We start from the raw sequence: 23,339 nt of genomic DNA on the forward strand, positions 1-23,339 counted from the left end.
ACAGTTGACTAGATGGCTCAGTGGAGAAATGACTCCACAAAGCTGTTCTCTGACCTCCATTTGTGATCCTCAAAACACAACACTACCTCTTTACAGTAACATTAAATTTTATGGTTTATGTGTGTTGTTTTGCCTGCATGCATGTATGTGTACCACAAGTGTGCCTATTTCCCACAGAGCCAGAGGGAACATTAGATTCCCCTGGAACTGGAGCTACAGACCATTGTGAGCCACCATGTGGGTGCTGGGAATCGAACCCAAGACCCTTGGAAAAGTGCTCTTTACTGCTGAGCCATCTCTCTAGCCCCTAATAATAAATTTTAAAATTTAAAAAAAAAAAAAAAGATGTCATTCCTCCCCATCCCCAAATAAATAAAAAAGCAGGGCAGAGGCAAGAGGAACGATGTTCAGTGATTGTTAATGAGTATGGTTTCCTTCTGGAATGAAGAAAATGTTCTAAAATTGGCAAACTGACTAGTGACAGCTGTGTACGTCTTTTTTGTTTTTTTGGCTTTTGTTTTTTTTTTTTTTTTTCAAGACAGGGTTTCTCTGTGTAGCTTTGTGCCTTTCCTGGAACTCACTTTGGAGATCAGGCTGGTCTTGAACTCAGAGATCCACCTGCCTCTGCCTCCTGAGTGCTGGGATTAAAGGCGTGCGCCATCACAGGCCGGCGACAGGCTGTGTACTTCTGTAGATACACTAAGAACCACATGGAATGATTTACTTTTTTTGTTTGTTTTTGGAGACAGGGTTTCTCTGTGTAGCCTTGGCTGTTTTGAAACTTACTCTGTAGACCAGGCTGGCCTCTGCCTTGGGGATTAAAGGCATGCGCCACCACGACCAGCTGGTATGATCTACTTTAATTGGATAAACTGCATAATCTGTGCCTGGACACCTCAGTCAAGCTGAGGTGAACCTCCTTTGGTACACATACAGTAGGGAATCTATGACCTTGTCTGTTGGAGGCTGTTCTCCTTCCTGGGAGCTGACCTTTTATTTCTGCTGTATATATTGTTCTTTGGTTTGGAGAATGAGCAACTTCTCCACCCCTGACCTCCATAGTTGAAATCTTTAGTATTTTAATTATTTTCATTCATGTATACAATGTACTTCAATGCCATTCACTCCCCCATTATCTTCTCTTGGTCCCTAGCAACTTTTTTCCAATAAGCTTTGGGGGTTTTTGTCTTTTTCTTTTTTGGGTTTACAGAAATGTACACTCGACTCAACAAAATCGACAGAAGGATTTTCTAGTTGACCCTTAGATTCAAGCTGAGCAGATTTTCCTGATTAAGTGTCAGAATGAATTTATTCTTGGGTACATTAAACAAACTGCTCTCCACAAGCTCCTATGTGGAGATGGCTAATTTGGAAATATTAAAGATTTAAATGAAGAGACATTTACCCATAAAATCCACAAGAGCATGCTATCACCTACAAATAAGAGTGACAGAGTCTTGGTAAGGATAGGGTGGATGGCACAGACTCTGTGAGTTCCCAGAAGGGGTCCTCTCCTCTCAGTCTCCCAAGTCCTGTGCTGAACTAATGGGGCACCACCACACTGTGGCCCCTCTTAAAAGTCCTATACCTGAAAATGGAAACTATAATGAAGAGTAGGTCAGAATGAGCCAGGCTGTGGAGGCTCACGCCTTTAATCCCAGCACTTACCTCACTCGGGAGGCAGAGGCAGGCGGATCTCTGTGAGTTCCAGGCCAGCCTGGTCTACAGAGCTAGTTTCAGGTCAGCCAATGCCTCCTAACAGCTCAGGAGCATGACTCTGTTATGAGTACTCAGAGTAAAGAGCTTCAACCCTGGGATAAAAGTCTTAGGGCAAACACCCTCTGTATCCAGGTGGACTGTAATGCGTCAACACCAGACCTCGTCTGGGGGTTTAGGTGAGAAAAGCACTTGCTAGGCAGCATCTCCCAGGTCAGTTATCTCTTCCCCTCATCACACCTTGGGGCAGAAGGTCAAAGGACATCTCTGGTTGGAGGGCTGAAGTTGCCAGGCCTCTGACTACTTCAGTTCCCCAAGACAGCATCCAAATACCTCACCTCATAGTCTTTCCTTGGAAGGATCTCATCCTCCTCTTCCTGTGTTTCCCCGAGGATGGTCTAGAAAAAGAGATTCACAGAATGGAGACCTTTTTAGGTTAAGGGTGGAAGGAAATTTTATTAAAATCTAAATCAGCTGGAGCCATCATCAAAGAGGAACAGAATTTCAAAAACACATTTAGGATGGGTGTTTAGTCACTAGCCGAAATCTACATTTATTGATGGACACATTCTCCCATCATAACGCTCACCTTCAGGACATGTGAAACGTGTCTGATGGCAGCTTAGGGTGGAGAAAATTCGGGTTTCATTTGACAACAGACCGAATATGAAATCAGAGGGAACGTATCAACTCTGAGAACACAACTCAAGTTTTCCCAGGTTGCTTTGCAGGAGAAAGCCAGATCATCAATGACCCAGAAAAAGTAAAGGATAGAATAAGAAAAGGCTGGAGAAACTAAACCAACTGCAAGCGCATCAAGTCCTGCCAAAGGGTTCATTCTGAAAATGCTTGCTTCATTCAAAACTCCTTTCCGATGGACATAAAAGAAAATACGGATGGCATTAACTCAAGCCGGCCGAGATCTTCCCTTAGACTCCAGAGAAAGGTTATGAGAAAAGAACTCTGGCTTGAGCACGCGAAGAAGGAGGGATGCTTGCAAAGCTCGGCAGCGGTCCCCGGGCCCCACCCGCAGCCACCTGCCGGCGCAGCTCGGCTCGGCCCCACCCCCGGCAACGCCTCTTGTCATCCCTTAGCAACTGCCCCCTCCCCAGCCTGGCCGCCGCTCACCAGCTCCTCGGGCGTGCGGCTCTCGCGTTCACCGCAGCAGCAGCACCACCTGCAGCAGCAGCACACAGACCCCCTGCACCCCGCCATCTTCCTCCTTTCCTGCCACTCCGGACCCCCTAGGCCAACCCCCCTCCCACCCAGGATCTGCGCCTCACGTGACTGGCCCCGGGAGGGTCACGTGGCCCTCTCGAGCTTCGGGACGGGAGACAGGGAGTGGCTGCAGACGGGTGGGGCGAGAGCTCGCGTCACATGACGCAGTCCTGGACCGGCTTCCCAAGAGACCTCCGGGCGCGGCCATGTTGGGGGCGGAACTTCCTGTCATCGTCTTGATGACTTCCGCCTGTCCCTTGCCCTGTTTCCCTTGGTAACCCGCAGCTGCGCCCCGCCCCCACCGCCTGTGCTAGGGAGATGGCGCCGCAACCCCCAAGGCTCTGAGAGGACGGTGAGTGGCTCAGAGGCCTGGGACGCCGCGGAGGAATTCGCCGGGTCGCGGAAGTGTCAGTTCGCCACCCACTGATGGCGGGGCTTCTTTGTGGGCCGGCAGCCGGGGCTTGGCCCGCCCTGCCCTCTACTTTTGAAGGCTCCGGTCGCTCCTCCAGCCTAAGCCCCCAGTGGCTGTCACCCCAGCCTCCCTGGCTGCTCGAAGGTATCCCAGGGTTAAAGGAGTCCTGGATCTGGGTGATGATCCAGCCTCCGGAGCCATCTGGGATCCGCATCCCCGTCCAGGCTGTGACCCACTGACCAGGTGACCCGATTCCCATCCCTCAGGCCACCAGCGCCAGGTGGTTGCCAGCCACAGTGTCCAGTCTGCCTGTTTAGTTTTGTTTTTTTCGAGAACGGGTTTCTCTATGTAGCCCTGGCTGACGTGGAACTCTCTCTGTACACCAGGCCTCAAACTCAGAGATCTGCTTGCCTCTGCCTCCCGAGAGCTGGGATTAAATGTGTGCGCCCCCTTGCCTGGCTGCCAGTTTCTTAAAACCTCCCTGACAGGATCTGGAAAGGAGTGGTGGACCACTGGCTTTGTCGCCCAGGTGCCCACGGCGCCCTACTGGGCACATATGTCCGTTGCAACAGTTTTGGGAGTGGTAGGGCTCAGGGTTTGGCACAGCCATCAGGAGGTGGCAGAGGGGCGTTTTGAGATGAGTGTGGAGGGAGTCATTTGCCATTAGGGCTCAGTGAGTACTAGCTGTTACTCTGTCAGGCACGGGGGATGCCGCGAACAGGATCCCTGGTCCTGGTCTCAGGCAGGGGACGACAGCCGAGGGGTAAACAAACCTGTTAGCCCACAGTCTCTACCGTGTATGTTGTGGGAGCTCAACTAAGAACGGATAGTTGGGGGCGTTGGTTGAAGTAGGGCATGTATTAGAAATGCTTAAATCTTGGCGCAGTTTGCTGCAGGTGAGTCAGCTCTGCAGGATTTCTTTCAGCGGTGAGAATGAGGCATCTCCCTTGGATATAGGAGGGACTTGTCTGACATGTAAGGTTGCCTTCTTTCTCGCTCTCCATGAGAACCTGGCGGTTTTAGGTCAGAACAAAACTGGCATTAATCAATAGGGGGTAGCACTGGCACTAAGTAGGGGCTGAGTTTTTAGTCTGTATTCTCGAGGCTAAGACCCAAAATGGTACAGTGGCTTAGAGGTGGAAGTTTCTGGAAAGGAATGAACCTGACCTGGCTGTTCCTCTGTTGCTCCGAGTCACCACATAGATAGCCACGACTGTGTGTTTGCCCATTACTGTGCGGTAGTCATGTTTGTTTTGTTCTCAGGTGTCTGTCATTTCCTGGCCAGACTGCAGGATGGCTCTATGCCCTGTTAGCCAGTCTGTGACTAGTGTGACCAGGACTGCGTATGTGGTGGCACTGTGGTCACCGATTCCTTTGACTTCACTGGTGTGTCCAGGGCAGGCACATATGGGACAGCCTTTGTCCGGAGTTGGCCATAAATCCCTACCCTTAGTGTTTTCCACCGGCCTGGACATAAATCCCTACCCTTAGTGTTTCCCACCGGCCTGCTCTTGCCAGCCCGCTCCTGTCAAGCTCTAGCTCACAACACAACAACAGTCTTTTTGGAGTACAGTGAATCGAGAAATTAGGCAGCCCAGCTTTGCTGCACACAACCTATAACGTGTTCCAGGCGGAGCTCTTCTTTCTTTGGAGGGGGAAACCCAGTGACCCTGAATAGCTGGTAATCTATCTCCACCACCCCCTCAGCTCCTGCCTGCCCACACCTCGCCCCTCCCCCCGCTCTTCATCTGGCTTCTTTGACTTACGCCGGAGCCTTCTCTCCGGCCTGGAAACCTTACTCCCGCCCCTTTTGCGTGGCCCCGGCTTCAGCTCAGGGCTCTTTGTCACAGCTCCGCCCACTTGAGCACACCCTCCAGGAAAGGTTCCCTGTTCCTTCCCCACTCACGCTGGGTCTAAGCTGACTGAGATGCACCATCGGGGAGCCAAGGTCCTCCCAGCTGAGCACTGTTACCCATCCCTGGGAACATGGGCCTCAGAAGCTGGCTGTGGGAGGCTTTCTGTGCCACGCTCTATCAGGTAGCTGTCACCCAGGATTCATGAGCCGAAGGATCCCTGAGTGGCCCGTGCCTAGAGGGAGGTCATCATACAAAGAGCCAGACCAGAGCCGGGGGGCGAGGCGCATGGAGCCTCTGGGTAGGAGCTGTGCGCGCCTCCCCCGGGTCGGCTGCCTTCCTAAGCAGAGCAGTGTCGGCCACTGGAGCCGCCTCCTCCAGTGCTGGGTGTGCATGGGGTTTGGCGGCCATCCCTCTGATGCCCCCGGCCCCCGCCCTGTACGGCAGGAACCCAGCCATGGTGAACGAGGGCAGCAGCAGTGGTAGCGAGGGCTCCAAGGACAGTTCGAGATGTTCCACCCCCAGCCTGGACCCAGAGCGGCACGAGAGACTCCGGGAGAAGATGAGGCGCAGAATGGACTCTGGGGACAAGTGGTTCTCCCTGGAGTTCTTCCCCCCTCGGACTGCCGAGGGAGCCGTTAACCTCATCTCAAGGTGAGTAGCGAGGTTAAGTAATGGGGGTCAGCGGAGGGGAACACGAGCTGCCCTTTAACCCGGCAGGAAAGGGCGTTGGAGAGAGGAGGCAGGAAGAAGCAGAAACGAGACAAGGAGTTTGGTCCGCAGCTTACAACTTCTTGTCTGCAAAAGTCCCTCTGAAGCAGCATTAGATATGTTTGGACGCACTTCTCAGTAGGCCAAAAATGTTCATTCTCAGGCTGCATTCTTTGGCAGAACTTGGGGCTGGCTCATGAGGAGCTTAGGAAGTCAACAAATAGCAACTTAGGGAATGTGTTGAGCTAGCTGGACACTGGGAGTGTGCGGTTTCCAAATCAGGAAACACACTCTTGGTGATAGCATTTTCTGAATTCCAGTTCCTTTTCTTAAAGTCGGAGAGTGCTTTGCTATACTCCTGTGCTTTGTCCCAGATCACGAAGAAGAAAGAAAGTCAGGCATAGTGGTAACGCTTAACCTTAACACTCAGCGGCAGGAGGGTAACTATGAGTTCAAAGGCAGCCTAGGCTACCTAGGGTCCAGGCCAGCCAGGGTTACATAATGACACCCTATCTTAAAAAGGGGGGCAGAGAGGTAAGGAGGAATATAGCTCAGTTGATGAGTGAGTATGTAGCTTGCAGGAAATCTTAAATTTGATCCCTAGCACTACGTAAACAGGGTGTGGGAGCATGCCTGTAATCCCAGCACTCAGGAGGCAGAGGCAAGCAGATCTGAGTCTGAGGCTAGCTTGGTTAAGAGCTGGGCATGGTGGTGCACATTCTTATTTCCAACACTTGGGAGGCAGAGGCAGGCGGATCTTGTGAGTTTGAAGCCAACCTGGTCTACATAGTTAGTTTTAGATCAGCCAGAGCTACATAGTGAGACCCCGTCTCTAAACAAACAACACATAAAGAACAAATAAAGGAGTTTGATGTTAGTCTGGGCTACATGAGACCCTGTCTCAAAAACAACCACAAAAGTTGATGCCTTCTAGTCCATACTTGCTGTGTGCTGCTCCCTAGGTCCAGAAATTTCAAGGCCTGGGATGACACACCCTTATAGTTTTAACACGTGAAGGCTTTTGAATCTAGTTCAGGAACCCAGCCTTGCTCTGCAGGCTGATGCAAGGGGGCCGTGGTGGCAGCACAAGAGAATCTTGTGTCTGCTGATCGCTCTCTCTGGCTTTCCTAAAGTGAGACCCTCTGCCTGCCACTGCTGAGATCCCAAACTCTCAGCTGTCAAGACTCTAAACTCACCCAAAACCAGTGAGTGTGCTTGCACTCTGAGAAGCATGAGGTGCTGGTCACACAAAATGGTGACATTGTTATCTACCAGTCAGAGTGGCTCTCCCTGAGCTCAGGCTCGACTCTGAGAACTGCACAGCCATCTGACCCAGTCAGTGTGGAGTAGGTGCCGTTATCTGCCACATCTTATACACAAAGACACTGTGGCTCAGAGAGGTTATTAGGTGATGTGCCTGGGAAGGAAGCACAGTGCTCTGACACCAGCTTGCATTCTGTGCTGCTCCAGCTCCCTCCCCTCCCCCTCCTCACATCCCCTTCTCCCTGCCGGGAGGCTGAGTGAGCACACTGTTCCCCCAGGAGCCCAAACTTAAGAAAGAAATCCCCTACAGGTTTGACCGGATGGCAGCAGGGGGTCCCCTCTTCGTGGATGTTACCTGGCACCCAGCTGGAGACCCTGGCTCAGACAAGGAGACCTCCTCCATGATGATTGCCAGCACAGCAGTCAACTACTGTGGCTTGGAGACCATCCTGCACATGACCTGCTGCCAGCAGCGCCAGGAGGAGATTACAGGCCATCTGCACAGAGCCAGGCAGCTTGGCCTGAAGAACATAATGGCGCTGAGGGGAGGTGTGGCGCCAGCACCCCTCCTTCCCGGGTTCTTGCTTTTCTGAAGGCTTCTCCTCTCCCCAGAAAAGTCCCTTACTTTCCCTGGGCCCCACACTAAACCCGTTCGGGGTCCCCTTGCTGCAGGAGGATCAGTGAGCATTGTGGGTAATGGGTCCACCATGGCCTTCACACAAGTGGGGTGGCCTCTTCCACCTCTTGACCTGAATGCAGTTCAGTTGGGATGTGGCTGGTGCCTGCTAACCCTCTGCCCCCATTACACAGTGCCACCAGACTCTGGCACTGTCTGGTCTAGCCATAGTGTGCTGTGCTGGCATTTCCCAGGAGCCCCCGGGTGCCTCCTGTCTTTAGGCCTCACAACAATGGGAAGTGGAAGCCTGAGGGGTGGGACGAATCTGTGGCCTCTGCTCACCACAGGACTCCTCATGAGTAGAAAATCTACCAAGAATTCAGGAGCTCTGAGAGAACAGAGGGGTGGGAGAGGGTGCCTGAGCACACCTAGGGCATCAGGACCAGGACAGAGTCCCCAAAACTCCAGGCTCAGTAGAAAGCCACACCTTCCCTGGTCTCACCGCCCACAGGGGCGCCTGCAGAGTCAGCCATGGTAGACTTTGACAGCTGACCACTGCCCTCTACCTCCTGTTTGCCAGGTGGCAGACTAGACTTGCACAGTAGGAAGTCTCTGCCTTTGAGGAGCCCTCAGCCAAGTGTAGGAGTAGGTAGAGGGAACAAGAAGACTCTCTGGAGGTCAGGGGACACCCAGTGACCATGACCTCCAGCAACCCTACAGACCCTGTAGGTGACCACTGGGAAACAGAGGAAGGAGGCTTCAGCTGTGCTACAGACCTGGTGAAGCACATCCGGAACGAGTTTGGCGACTACTTTGACATCTGTGTGGCCGGTAAGTGGGCACAGAGAAGGGACAGGGTAAAAGGAAAGCCAGGCAGCGTTCAGTTCAGGATGTGGTGATTGGGTGGGTACAGAGTAGGGGAGCGCCGAGGTGAACTGAGTGTGTGTGTGTGTGTGTGTGTGTGTGTGTGTGTGTGTGTGTGTGTGATGAAGAAGACTCCAGGCACAGGGGATTGATTCATCAAGCCCTGAAAAGGATTCAGGAACTGAGGCCCTTCTTCATTCCCTGTGTACCACAGGGTCCAGGGGCTGACTTTTCACTGTGCATCTGTTGTGTAAAAGGCCCTCATAGACACACTGCCCTATGCGTGAGTCCTGCTTCTGTGTGCATAATGTCAGCTCCAGACAGCCCCCAACTCTGACTCTTCTGTTAGCTCTCCGTTTGTAGGAAATGAGGCTCACCCTGGCTCAGCTCTAATCCTTGCACTAAGGGATGGGGAGGCGGGTAGAGGAGGAGGAGTTCAAGGCCAGCCTGAACTTGTCTTAGAAACCCAGAACTTGAGCTGTAGTTTGGTGCTAGAGAGCTTGCTTCATGTGTACAAAGTCCCGGGTTCCATCAGAGCTTGCCTTGTGTGTGAGGTCCCGGGTTCCATCCAGCACCCAGAAAATAAGGAGATGAGTAGGTGCTTACATTATGGAGTAATAGATCAAGTAGTAAATGTCATTTTTTATTTATGCGTGTACACACACACACACACACACACACACACACAAGTGAAGGTGAGAGGCCAGCTTTCAGGAGTCAGCTCTGTCCACCATGTCAGTTCTGGGATTCCATCTCAGGTGGGCAGACTTGACAGCAAGCCTTCACTTACTGAGCCGTCCCGTGGGCCCTTAAGTAACAGAATTTAAAAACAAGGTTTGCAGCTTCAAGAAAATTGTCGTGTGTCACTTTGGGCTTACTCCAGCCCCCACCCCCACCGCCTCCATGTGCTCCCCAGCAGGGTGTATAACTGGCTAAGTCTGGGAAACGCTGCTCAAGAATTGGGGGCACGGACAGGTATTGTCAGCTGTTCTGAACATCACTGCTCCTACTGGCCTGGATGCGGCAATCCGGGGACTGTGTACACGTGCACTGGCTGCGGGTGTGAGGAGCTGGTGAGGGGAAGGGAGCAGAGCTGGGAGCTCACACTTGTCAAGTGGTTCTGTGCTTGGCCTGTTGTAAAGTGAGTGGTGAAATTGGTGTTAAAAGGTAGCACACGGGCTGGAGTGAAGACTCGGGGGCTAAGAGTGCCTGCTGCTCCTTCAGAAAACCAGAGTTCTGTTCCAGCACTCATACCCTATGGCTCACAAGCTTCTGCCACTCCAGCTCCAGGGGCTCCGATGCCCTGCTCTGGCCTCCATTGGCACTTGCACACACGGCACATGTATACATAAAACTAAAAGGAAACAAATACAACACTTTAAGACTGCCAAGCTGGTCATGGCAGAAAAAGAATATAGCAAAGTGAGCAAAGCCCAACTGTGGGCCAGTATGGCCCTGCCTGGCCGTGCTTCAACTGCTCAGTTGTGTGGCTTCGGAATTTCCCACTGGAAAGAGAGCGTGTTCAAAGCTGAAATTCTGGTGCCTGAGCTCCTGGTCCTTTATGCCTTGAAACAAGAGTTTTTATATCTATCCTTGGTGAATGTCCTAATCACAGTGAAGTAGCTGGTGTTCCAGACAGCTCTGGTTCAGGTCGGCCCTCTGCTTAGCTGTGCTCCTGCTGGAGCTCTGGTGCCTGTGCAAGGCTGCTGGTGAGTTTGGTCATGGAGAGGAGGAGTCATAGAGTTGTTCACAAAGCCACCAATGGGCTTAAAGAGCCTCTGGGCAATTTGGGAACCCCATCTTCTGCATGTTCAGCTCATGGTCATCCCACTGTTCTATCCCCCACACTCCTGGTGTAATCAAACTGTAGGGCAAAAAAAAATATTTTGCCTCTTTATTTTATGAGTGCCTGTGTGTCTGTGCAAATACACATAGGCATGCATGTAACATGACATACATGTGGAGGTCATTTATGTTTGCTTGTTTATTGATTTTTGTTCTTTTTCAAGATAAGGTTTCTTTGTGTAGTCCTGGCTGTCCTGGAACCCGCTCTGTAGACCTGGCTGGCCTTGAACTCCCAGAGATCCGCCCACCTCTGCCTCCCAAGTGCTGGGATTAAAGGCGTGCGTGTGCCACCACCCAGCTAAAGGACAACTCTTGAGAGTTGGTTCTCTCCTACATTGTAGGATCTGGGGATTGAACTCAGGTCATCAGGCTTGCTTGAAAGTGCCTCTACCCACTGAACCATCTTGCTAGCCCTGCAGAGAGTTTTTTGTGGAATTGAAACTGATGTGCATTCTGCCTTCAGAAGAGGGTGACGAGTGGGGAGTGCAGCCAGGTGATTCTGTCCATGACAGACAGACCTTTAGACACTGGAAAGTAGTTATTAATAGTCTGTCTTTTGTTTCTTTTAAAAATATATTTATTTGTTTAGTGTTATGTGTCCGTCCAGCATGTGTGCAAGTGTCCGCGGAGGTCAGAAGGTTTTGAGCCACCGTATAGGTGCTGGGGGAAATGCAGGTCCTTTCAAAAGCAGTAAGCACTCTTAACTGCTGCGCCATCTCTCCAGTCCTCTATTCATTTCTTGAAGCAAAACTTCCCTTTCTCCTTCTTCATATAATGTGATTTTTAATTATTAGTTTATATGTATGCTTTCCTTCCTGCATGTATGTCTGTGCACTATGTGCATGCCTGGTACCTACAGAGGCTAGAAGAGGGCCTCTACAAGAGCAGCCAGTGCTTCTAACTGCTGAGCCCTCTCTCCAGCCCCCGTAATATAATTCTGAACCTTTCAGTATCCTGACTCAGAGGGATTGTAGTGTCATGCATACTATTTTTTTTTTTAATTAAAAAAGAATACTGAAAAGAAAAGAATACTGTTAGGGCTGGGTGCACAGCTTTAACCACAGCATTTGGGAGGCAGAGGCAATCAATCTCTTTGAATTCAGGGTCAGCTTGGTCTACAGAGTTCCAAGCCAGTCAAGGCTACATAGCTACATAGTGAGACCCTGTTGCAAAAACCAACCCCCCTCGCCTTTAATCCCAGCACTCGGGAGGCAGAGCCAGGCGGATCTCTGTGAGTTCGAGGCCAGCCTGGGCTACCAAGTGAGTTCCAGGAAAGGTGCAAAGCTACACAGAGAAACCCTGTCTCGAAAAACCAAAAAAAAAAAAAACAAAACAAAAAAAAAAAAAAACCACCCCCCACTTCTCTCTCTCAGAGGAACCAGGGATGAGGCTCAGTACTTGAGTGCTTGCTTAGCATGCATAAGATGTTAGGTTCAATCCCCAACCCAGAACAAAATAAAACATGGACCAACACCTTAGGTCCAATGCTCAGAGTCTGGCTTCCTAGAAGCAGTCCAATTAGTATTAATATTGAATGTGGCATTCTGTCTGTGGCCACAAAGTGTAGGCCTGGTTTGCCTAACTGAGTGAGACGGGAGAGTTTGTAGCATTTGGAACAGTTCACCCCACTCCTGGGGGCTCATCTACAGGTTCTGAAACACAGCATTGAACTTGGACAACCACAGTTCACCTGTCAGCACTGCTGCTGGGAGGCATGCATGCAGAACCTGGGCTGAGGACTGTGCCCAGGCCTCGGGCACTCTGGTGTCTTCACTCCTGGAGCAGGTCCATTGAGGTCAGACTCCTCACTGTCTTCTTTACTGGTAGGTTACCCCAAAGGCCACCCTGAGGCAGAGAGCTTTGAGGATGACCTGAAGCACTTGAAGGAGAAGGTATCTGCAGGCGCTGACTTCATCATCACCCAGCTCTTCTTTGAGGCCAGCACCTTCTTCCATTTTGTGAAGGCCTGCACAGAAATAGGCATCTCCTGCCCCATCCTGCCTGGGATCTTTCCTATACAGGTGAGGAGCTCAGGAGGGCCTGGTTCCCTCACTCCAGTACACTGTCCTGTGTGGGCGGAGTTTTCCGGTCCGACTGCCTGCTCCCAAATAACCAACCGGAATCTTAATATTACTTACAAATGCTCAGTCAATAACTCAGACCTATTAATAACTAAAATTATTTACAACTTAAATTAACCCATTTCTGTGTGCTACCCAAGGCTTGTGACATTTACCTCTCCAGCATGTCTTGCTTACTCTTTGGCTGACGACTCCTCTGACTCCGCCCTTCTTCCTTCCAGAATTTTCTATGTCAGGCTGTCTCACCCAATCTTTTCCTGCCCAGCTATTGGTTAATCAGCTTTTTATTAGCAATGAGAGCAATACATATTTACAGTGTACAAAGATTGTTCCATAGCATTTCCCCCTTTTTGTCTAATTAAAAAGGAAGGTTTTAACTTTAACATAGTAAAATTATATACAACAAAAACAATAAAAATTACTGTTACAATATCTAGTCTATTCGTATTTGGCAAAATCAGAGAAAATATTCTATTATCTTATCTTTTCTTTGTGAGTCTAAAGTTTTATACCTAATTTGCTTTTTATTATAACTAAGGAAAATTGTAAGTTTAACTATTTAGTCTTTAACTCCGTCAAAGATCCCTGAAGGATGAAATGTTACCCAATGACAGGGACATCAGGCTGCCCAGACAGTCACTCAAAGTTCTTCTGTAACGTTGGGTCAACTTTGGCCTCCAGGCCCAGTATATCTGACAGACATTTCTGAGAAGCGGGGAATTTTTTTTTTTTTTTGGTTTTTCAAGACAGGGTTTCTCTGTGTAGCTTTGCGCCTTTCCTGGAACTCCGTAGCCCAGGCTGGCCTTGAACTCACAGAGATCCGCCTGCCTCTGCCTCCCGAGTGCTGGGATTAAAGGTGTGCGTCACCACTGCCCAGTGGAAGCAGGGAATTCTAAAGGACTGTCCTACCTTGTCTTGGCAAGTTTGGCAGTTGCTTTTCTTGTGTCCTGATGGTCCAGTTTGGACAGTAACTGTCATCAATTGAGGCAAGGGCAGTTTTTTTGCCCAAATGGCTAGCTTTTGCCATAAAGAAAGCAAACTCCGTATGGAGGTTCTTCAAGGCCCATCATCTTCCTTTGAAGTAAATTGGTGCTGCCAGGAGCAGACGTGTCTCATTGTCATTAAAAGCCTTAGGTTATTAAAACATTTTAAATGCTATATTCTATAGATCTTTGACGTGTTTGAAGATCATTTATCTAATATATCTGCTTATGACCTTGAAAACATACCTGACATGACTATAAGTTTGACTATTATAGATGACCATTAATCTGTATTTCTTAATTATACATAACATTTTTAAATGAATTGCATAAGCACAATACACCAGAGTAGAAGCATATATATAGTATAACAAAATTATCTTTAAATTTGTATCAATAAACCAAAATCCATGCCAATATAAAATATTTTGAAGCTGGGTGGTGGCACACGCCTTTAATCCCAGCACTCAGGAGGCAGAGGCAGGCAGATCTCTGTGAGTTCGAGGCCAGCCTGGGCTACAGAGTGAGTTCCAGAAAAGGCGCAAAGCTACACAGAGAAACCTTGTCGTGGAAAAAAAATTGAGATTAATAGTTGTTTTTGGATTAAAGTAGATTCAATAATCTATCCTTTTATTTCATCATTTCTATATTGTATCCCCCTTTTTTCTTTCAGAAAGAGAACTTTGAATTTAACTCCTTTGTTTGTTTTTTTTTCTTGACCATTATCAATAACTTGTAATCAATCCCCCTTAAATAATAACATCCATAATCAATATTTTTGGAAATGTGGGTGTCATTCTCTAGACTACTTGTTGTTGGGGACACTGACATCTTTTGGGGAAAACTGAAGAAAATCAGGATAATTGTTAAATCTTGGCTAGAGTAGTCTGTGAGGCTGGATCATCTCAGCCAGCACCCCTCCTTGAAGTTGTTCTGGATGCAGAACTCAAACTGAAACAGAGGCATTCTGAGATGTTGGATCATCTGGGCCATCTGTCTTTATTGATGTCTGTTCCCCTTGCTCTGAAAATACATAAACTTTTAAAGGTAACACACATATCTATATATGCGTTAATACAACTATAGACTGTACATTTTACATAGGTCAGCCAAAGATGATATTTTGTTATGTATTTAAGCAGGTAAAGTATATATCACGTGTCTTGTAGTTCTTCTAGGTTTATTTCTTTATGTCTATAGTCTGGATTTCAGGGGGTCTTCCTCAATCAAACCTGATCATCTTTAAACTGGAATGAATCCACAGCCTTCCATTTCCTGTGGAAATAAAAGCAAAACCTCTTCCCCAAAGTAGGATATTTTTTTACTTCTTTTTTAAAGTCAAGACATTTTTTTAAATATGTATCTTGGTTTAATCCAGCAGGTTTTTTTGTTTGTTTGTTTGTTTTGTTTTTGTTTTGGTTTGGTTTTGGTTTTTCGAGACAGGGTTTCTCTGTGTAGCTTTGGAACCTGTCCTGGATCTCACTCTGTAGCTCAGGCTGGCCTCGAACTCACAGAGATCTGCCTGGCTCTGCCTCCCGAGTGCTGGGATCAAAGGTGTGCGCCACCACTGCCTGGTACTTTACTCCCTTTTTAAGGACTTTATTATTTTAAAACTATATTTTTTAATCTATGACCATATAACTCTTTATTTTCTCTCTCCCAAGCCTATGTATATTTTTAAACTCACTGTAACCCATTTAGAGGTTCTATTTTTTCAGTCTGGATCTGTCCTTACCATATATCTGTAACCTTTTCTGTCTGCATGAGCAAAACCCCAAACCCTCCATGCAGCATGCTGGCAGCTTGTGCTGGCAGCTCAAGTCCGAAGGCAGTGGCCAAGAGATGTCTCTCTGCACCTCGACCCATGTGAGGGACTGCAGGAACCCCGCATGCAGTGTAGCTCGCAGCATGTTGGCAGCTTCCAGGACATACATCTCTGTACTGTGGCCGGTATGAGGGACGTGAGACTAGGAAGCCATGCTTGGCTTCATTTTCTGTGTTTAGAATCTTTTTTTTTTTTTTTTTAAGATTTATTTATTTATTATGTATACAGCATATATGACTGCAGGCCAGAAGAGGGCACCAGATCTCACTACAGATGGTTGTGAGCCACCATGTGGTTGCTGGGAATTGAACTCAGGTCCTCTGGAAGAACAAGCAGTGCTCTTAACCTCTGAGCCATCTCTCCAGCCCTTAGAATCTTTTTTAAACTTTCTCAGGTCGTATGTGGAAATTCTGGCCCCACACAGGAACACCATTTGTTGGTGGGAGTTTTTTTTTTTCCACCCATCATTTCCCAAATAATGACATGGAGACTCAATATTAATTACAAATGCTCAGCTAATAGTTTAGGCTTATTACTAACTAGCTCTTACAAGTTAAGGTTAACCCATTTCTACTAACCTATGTGCTGCCCCAAGGCTTGTGGCATTTACCTCTCTGGCATGTCTTGCTTACTCTCTGTCTGTCTGGGGACTCCTCTGACTCCGCCCTTCTTCCTCCCAGCATCCTTTCTGTGTCATGCTTTCTTGCCCAATCTCTTCCCGTCCAGCTATCGGCCAATCAGCTTTTTATTAACAGTGAGAGCAATACATATTTACAGTATACAAAGATTGTTCCATAGCAGTCCTGGGCCAGGGCTTAGAGCTCCAGGTTATACTGAAGTTCTTCCTCAGTGGCACTCAGTGTCCACATGCTGCATTTGGACGCCTCAGTTGTCACCCCTAAGGCACAGTGGTATCTATAAAGGGCTTGTTCTTTGGCCTGCTGACAGATGTCATTGAAAGTAATTATAGCTCTCATCAGAAAGTTTGGTTAAGCTAAACCTAATGGTATGCACTTACAATCCCAGCATTCTAGAGGTGGGATCTGTAATTTAAACCTTACGTTTGGCAGATGACTGGCCAGTGAAGCTTGGGAATAACTGAGTTAGGTGACCACTGTGTTGGGCTCAGGGGCTGGTTTAGGCTGATGGCAGAAATGCTGTAGGCAGCTTCCAGATTCTCCAACAGAAGAAGAAAGCCCAGCAATGCCCCCCAGCTTTCCCAGGTCTCTCCACATGAAACTAATTAGCCAAGAGCCTAGGGAGGCAATAGGGCGGAACACAGGCTGGAGATGACCCCACACCTCTTGTGTCTCGGACAGGCCTACTCCTCCCTTCGGCAGCTTGTAAAACTGTCCAAGCTGGAGGTACCGCAGAAGATCAAGGATGTCATCGAGCCCATCAAAGACAATGATGCTGCCATCCGCAACTATGGCATTGAGCTGGCTGTGAGCTTGTGCCGGGAGCTGCTGGACAGCGGCTTGGTGCCGGGCCTCCACTTCTACACCCTCAACCGTGAGGTGGCCACTATGGAGGTGCTAAAGCAACTGGGCATGTGGACTGAGGACCCCAGGTGGGAAATGGAAGCTGGGGGAGTATTCCAGGGGGTGGGGTGGGGCTCGGAGTGAAGTTGCAGCCGCCAGGCTTGGTGACTTCCTCTAGCTCACTCCAGTTAATCCCTTGGTTTTTCCCTCTTCCTTTCACCAGGCGTCCCCTGCCCTGGGCTGTCAGTGCGCATCCCAAGCGCCGGGAGGAATATGTGCGTCCCATCTTCTGGGCCTCCAGACCGAAAAGCTATATCTACCGCACACAGGACTGGGATGAGTTTCCCAACGGCCGCTGGTGAGGGCAACAGCCACTCCTTACTAGGGACTGCTGCTGCCTGGGCGGGTTAGGGATGGGATTTACAGGAAAGTGCCCTGACCCCTACACTCCTGCCAGGGGTAATTCCTCCTCACCAGCCTTTGGGGAGCTGAAGGACTACTACCTCTTCTACCTGAAAAGCAAGTCCCCCAGGGAGGAGCTGCTGAAGATGTGGGGTGAGGAGCTCACCAGCGAAGAGAGTGTCTTTGAAGTCTTTGAACATTACCTCTCTGGAGAGCCAAACCAGCATGGCCACATAGTGAGTGGGGTAGGGTGGGGTACCTGGGGTCCCCACCCCAGTCTTGCCTCAGCCTTGGGCTGGACGAGAGCTAGGCTATTTCCTCTCTTGTGGATGTGCACCTCAGCTGAGGGAATGGGTAAGAAATCCCATTGAGGAGCCCATGGAAGCAGAGACAGGCTAGGTCCAAGGAGGAACGACCAGGCCTGTTGCTAGAGTCTTCCTGCCTTGCCCACAGTCAGGACAAATCTTGTCACGCAGTCCACAACCGCTCAGACCAACCAAGCAACACAGAGATTATATGCATACAAACTGTATGGCCGTGGCAGGCTTCTTGCTACTTTTCTTATATCTTAAAGTACCATTTCTAGAAATCTATACCTTGCACGTGGCTCGTGCTTACCAGCATCTTCACATGCTTCTTGTGCTGGCGGCATCTGGCAGTCAGTCCTTCTGCCTTCCTGTCCTTTTATTTTCCTCTCTGTTAGTCCCGCCTATCCTTCCTGCCTACACAGCCGATCAGGTTTTATTTATTGATCAATCAGAACAACTTGACATACAGACCATCCCCAGCACAGCCAAGTGCAGCCATCTCAGACACCTCACTCAGGCCCATGTCCCATCATCCTCTATGCGGACCTGCTGGTAACGCCACAAGACCCAAGAAGGGCTCCCACAGGACATACAGAACATCCCACAGCACAGGCCCAGACTCATCAATGCCCAGTTCAGCTCACCTCATCCTGCAGGTCACCTGCCTGCCCGGGAACGATGATCCCCTGGCAGCAGAAACCAGCCTGATGAAGGAAGAACTGCTCCGAGTGAACAGGCTGGGCATCCTCACCATCAACTCACAGCCCAACATCAATGGGAAGCCGTCCTCAGACCCTGTTGTGGGCTGGGGCCCTAGTGGGGGCTACGTCTTCCAGAAGGTACGCTAGGCTGCTTGAAGCTACTCACCCTGACCAGGGCTTAGGATATCTCCAGAGATTGGAATAGAGCCCTGACCTTTGCTTCCTGGGCCCTGCGTTTTGAATAACTATGGAGCTGAGTGAGTAACAGGTCACCCGGGTTCACTAGTTTGTTCTGTAAAATGGAGGAGGGAGGCATTTTATGTTTGGAGTACAAAATATAATGAAGCATATGCAGTATTCTTCCCAGAGGAAGAACAAGGACACAGTCAGCTTTCAGAGCTCTGGCTGCTAATGAGATGGGCACTTTAATCCTAGGCCTCAAGGGGCTAAATTACACTCTGCAGCTAGGCCTTGAGCCTTGGACTCAGGAGACCTGGCTTTAGGTGCCAGCTCTGCTGTTCCCCTTGATATAGCCCCAAACCTGGCTTCCTCCTCTGGGCATAAGTACCCACCTTGCAGTATTCTGAACATTCTAGAACACGAGGGTGACGAGGCCATGTGCAGACAGAAGTGCCTTGCCCAGCCCTGTTGTGGCATTGTCACCCAGTAGCTGGTACCCTGGGATCACTCCAGACAGAAGCCTCTTTCCTTCTGCGTTCCCCCAGCCTCCACAGTTCCTCCTGGTCCGCAGTGCCGCCTCTAACCCCAAAGCTTCAGTGTCTTACCCTTGTACAGATGGGGTCCTCTCCTGAAGGAGGCCAGGCATCTGGCTGAGAGATGGAGTAGGCAGGCTTGTCAGATGTGGAGATGGACTGCAGTGGGGTGAGGAGGGAAGGCAGGGAAGCCGGCAAGGAGCCGGGGTTGACCTGATCGGTGTCTTCTCCCTCAGGCCTACCTAGAGTTCTTCACCTCCCCTGAGACAGTGGAGGCGCTTCTGCAAGTGCTCAAGAAGTACGAGCTCCGAGTCAACTACCACATTGTGGATGTGCAGGTAAGCCAGCTCCCACATGGTCCTGACAGTCCCAAAGGCTCAGGCCAGGCCTGTTGTACAACAGATGGAGGCAGACTGGGGGGTAGGTGAATATGTGCAGTGATATGTCTATGTACGTAGGAAAGGCATGTTCACTGTAGGATGCTACAGGATACATTGTCGATGTCAGTACACCCGAGAGGTCCAGGGTTCCTAGAAGGGATCCTGTGTGGGCTGAGCCCGTGTGCAGTTGTATATGTGTGTGTGTGCACTGAACTAGAGCTGTGTTGACAGCAGCATGCCTCAGCAATCCTCTTGTCTACCCCCACGCAGTGCTGGGGTGGCAGGCACCTGCTGAGCCATGCTGGCTTTTCACGCGGTGCTGGGATCCAAACTCGTGCAACAAGCACTCCTGCCCATTGAGCCTTGTCCCCAGACCCTTGCCTGAATCTCTCTAAAGACACAGACTAAACAAAGGGCAAAGGGCCTTCTGGGGGAAGGGCGGAAGGAAAGGCTGTGCACTTCGCTGCACTGCACTGCACTGTGCTGCATGCACTGCATGCACTGCACTGCCTATGGAGAAACAGCAAATAGGACATGGTAGTGTTGAACCAGGACCAGGAGTCTGGTGGCCTGCCTGAGGCCTGGAGACGACCTAAAAGCAAGGGGAGCCTTTCTCCAATGGCAGAGTGGCATGCCTCCGTTTCTTTTTACAAAGTTCTCAGCACCAACTATGAGGTGGCAAGGACCAGGGAACGCAGTCAGGGGCCCTTGTGCCAGGTGGAGAGCAGACTGCTGTTGTAGCCTGGACGAGAAGCAGCAGAAAGACCAACTGTGGCAGCACACATTGGAACCCCAGCATTTGAGCAGCTAATTGCCGGAGGATCTTGAGTTCAAGGCTAGCCTAGATTATGAGCAAATCCTTGTCTCAAAAAAAAAAAAGCTGCGAGGCAGAACAGCAGTCCAGTCAGGCGGAAGTAGAGGCAGAGGGGAGCAGGGTGAGGGGAGCTGCCCAGGACGACGTCTCTAGGGCTCCGGTTCACGTACAGGGGGATGCTGTTGATGGTGGCAGACACAGGGCAGCACTAGCTGGCCGAGGCCTGCCAGCAGTGGGGCTGTAGTTGCCCTGCCTCTGTTCCCAGGGAAGAACATCACGAATGCCCCCGAGCTGCAGCCCAATGCTGTCACCTGGGGCATCTTCCCTGGTCGAGAGATCATCCAGCCTACTGTGGTGGATCCCATCAGCTTCATGTTCTGGAAGGTAGGTGAGTGGGAAGGTGTGTGCCCTGCCTTGCTCTTCTCTGAGTGGCCTGCAGGGAGACAGCATGAGCCCAGACCCGGGTGTAGGAGCCCTGTTGACCCTACACGTGTGTGTCTGTGTCCACATGTAGGATGAGGCCTTTGCCCTGTGGATTGAGCAGTGGGGCAAACTGTATGAGGAGGAATCCCCATCCCGCATGATCATCCAGTACATCCATGACAACTACTTCCTGGTCAACCTGGTGGACAACGAGTTCCCGCTGGACAGCTGCCTGTGGCAGGTGGTAGAGGACACATTTGAGCTGCTCAACAGGCACACCGTGAAGAGAGAAGCTCAGGCCCCATGAGCCTACACCCTGGCATCGTCCTCTCCTGGAGCCCCCCTCTCGTCTCTCCACACCTGATAATGACAGCTAGACTGTCAGGAAGCACCCAGGCTCTGGCTGGACCCGAGATGCCCCATTTTGGAGGCTCATGCTCTCTGCTCAAGGTCATGAGATGAGATTGACCTGAGCAGGGCCCAGCTATGCCCATGGCCGTGTCTGGCCCACTCCTGGGCTCCTGAGCGGGCACTCCTGCCAGCTGCCATCTTCTCTGTTGAGCCTAGCCAAGAAGCTGTCCTGGCACTCCTCCCCAGTCAGCCCTCGGGCCTTACTACCTGGGGTAGTGACTGGCAGGTACAGATGGCTGCTCCTGAGGCCTGGCTCCCAGCCTGCTGGTCTTGTTTGAGTCAGGGAGGGGGGGGAAGCTGTCCATAGAGCAACTTAGGTAGAGCAGGGGATTTCCTCTCCCCTTGTCTCCCAGGCCCAGGTGACTGCAGTGGAGAGAAGCCGTGGAGGGACTGAGCAGAGGCAGCCAGGATGAGGAGGGTCTTTTTATTGCCACCGCCCCCACTTCCCCAGAGCTCTGGGAGCTGACCCCTCCATCTGTAGGCCTGTTCCTTCCCCAGAGCTCTGGGAGCTGACCCCTCCAGCTGTGGGCCTGTTCCTTCCCCAGAGCTCTGGGAGCTGACCCCTCCAGCTGTGGGCCTGTTCCTTCCCGCAGAGGTCTGGGCTTGGGTCTGTTTATTTCACAGCTGCTGCTGGACCCTGCTCTGCCCCACACATGCTACATCTGGGCTGCTGTCAACTGTTTCCATGGCACAGGTGCTGCTGGTTCCTCTTGTGGGCTCCTGGCTACCAGGCGCTGGTACCACTTTTCAAAGGCCTGGAGGCAGGGAGGGACAAGAAATGCCATTTGTCTCAGGCTCCCTCCAGGGCCTGGCCTGGCCTGTCAGACTGACACCTGAGCTATGTTCTGTGTCTTAACCAGAGGCCCTTTCTCTGCCCTGGTCGCCAGCCCACCCTATCTCAGCCCAAATATACAGGCTCTGAATAGACTGGACTTGTACCCTGGGAAGCTGTGCCCAGTGACCTGCAAGTGAGAAGCCTGTGTGTGACCCAGGCGCTACCGGGACCAGCCTGGTTCTCAGATTGAGTGACTGTGACACTGGGCTGGGCTTAAGGCCACCAGTCAAGGGCTCTAATGTCGAGGCTGTGTGCTCTGTAACCACTGACCAACTCACTGAATGAGGAGCCCTCGGGGCTGAGCAGGGACAACCTCTCCCCCCATGGCTCTCCCCAAAGGTGACACCGGTTTTGGAAGGCTGGCTAGTGAAGGGGGTAGAGCCACCTGGGAAAGGACCCAGATGTCTTCCTGCTGGTGCAGCCGTCGGGCCACCTGCAGCTGAAGGACCTTTTTCCGCCATGTCCTCCAGGCCTGGTCCAGGTGCCATTGTCTGAGCTACAGAGAGAGTTGACAGAAAGACCCTCTGCCATCCTGGCAGCCCTGGTCCTTCTACTTCTGCCATCCCAGGGTGAAAGGGATGTGACAAGGGGCCATCGTCTAGGAGATGTTAGCAGACAAGGACCCCTGAGCCCCATCCCTAAGGCCTTGGACTTTAGTCCAGAGACCACAGTGAGACACAGTTAGTGTCTAGAGTTTGCCAAGGGATGAGTGAATGAGAGAGAAGTTGCTCCCAGGGCCTCTGCAGGGTGGAGAGGAACTAAGCCTACCTACCAGGGTCCGAGACAGCTGCTCCAGCCAGTGAACATCTACCCAGCGCTGCCATGCCCTTGCCAGGCACCTGGCCTGTTGGGAAGCCTGGAACTGCCAACACTGTAGGTACCTATTCCTGCAGGCCAAGAACATCACAACCTCTACAAGGTGAAGAGCAAGAGCCCCAGAGCCATCTTGCTGGGGTCACCCAGTCACTGGCCTGAGAGGACCACCCCTCCCCCATGCACATACAAAGTTGATCCTGCCCTAGCCACCTTTGGGGAGCCTCGCCTTGGCCCTGGAGGGCCCTGGTCTCAGAGCTGCAGAGCTCGCCTAGTCCTGTAGGGAGCTGTGCCCATGCAGGCAGTGGCAGCCAGAACTGGAAGGTTGGGCAGAGGGGTCTCTCTCTGTCACCTGGAGAGGAGAAGTGTGTCAAGGGAGGACAATGCCTTGGTTTGGGAGAGCAGTGGCCACCCTCGGGTCTCCAGGTGGTGGGCTGGCCCGAGCAGCTGATGGCAGCAGAAGGGAATGGTCCAGACAGCTGTGAACAGGGGCAGTGATCCACAGGGCTTGGCCTGAGGGCCAAGACAGGGACTCAGCTCCTTACTCAGAGCACAGGATGGGGTCCTCTGTGTGCCTCTTCCATGCTGCCGTGCCAGGCTGGGCAACACATACCGTAGAACAGGTGTCCAGCAGCTGTGGGTCTGAGGGAACAGCAGGGGAGCAAGGATCA

At 51.0% G+C, this 23,339-nt stretch overlaps 2 protein-coding genes across 4 annotated transcripts in view; one reads left to right on the forward strand and one right to left on the reverse strand.

The window, feature by feature from the left end:
• The window catches only part of Clcn6 (chloride voltage-gated channel 6), a 39,090-nt gene extending 35,959 nt beyond the window's left edge, over positions 1-3,131 (reverse strand). The window contains 2 exon segments of the mRNA XM_028893640.2: positions 2,055-2,114; positions 2,845-3,131. Of these exon segments, the coding sequence (XP_028749473.1) occupies positions 2,055-2,114; positions 2,845-2,931 (147 nt within the window). The 5' untranslated portion in view covers positions 2,932-3,131.
• Positions 3,132-3,179: 48 nt separating this feature from the next.
• Positions 3,180-21,324, forward strand: Mthfr (methylenetetrahydrofolate reductase). 3 transcript variants are annotated; one of them, XM_028893643.2, is made up of 12 exons: positions 3,180-3,286; positions 5,647-5,853; positions 7,484-7,722; positions 8,510-8,620; positions 12,326-12,519; positions 16,707-16,957; positions 17,092-17,226; positions 17,326-17,506; positions 18,235-18,417; positions 19,229-19,330; positions 20,451-20,570; positions 20,701-21,324. In XM_028893643.2, the coding sequence occupies exons 2-12, from the start codon at positions 5,657-5,659 to the stop codon at positions 20,914-20,916; spliced, it is 1,929 nt and encodes a 642-aa protein (XP_028749476.1). In that variant the 5' UTR covers positions 3,180-3,286; positions 5,647-5,656; the 3' UTR covers positions 20,917-21,324. The 3 variants fall into 3 exon arrangements, with proteins under 3 accessions (XP_028749476.1, XP_037059069.1, XP_028749475.1); XM_037203174.1 differs by lacking the exon at positions 3,180-3,286 and adding an exon at positions 3,302-3,589; XM_028893642.2 differs by lacking the exon at positions 3,180-3,286 and adding an exon at positions 3,718-5,383.
• Positions 21,325-23,339: the final 2,015 nt, after the last annotated feature.

Source organism: Peromyscus leucopus, chromosome 2, assembly GCF_004664715.2.
Source record: "Peromyscus leucopus breed LL Stock chromosome 2, UCI_PerLeu_2.1, whole genome shotgun sequence".
Taxonomy (NCBI): domain Eukaryota; kingdom Metazoa; phylum Chordata; class Mammalia; order Rodentia; family Cricetidae; genus Peromyscus; species Peromyscus leucopus.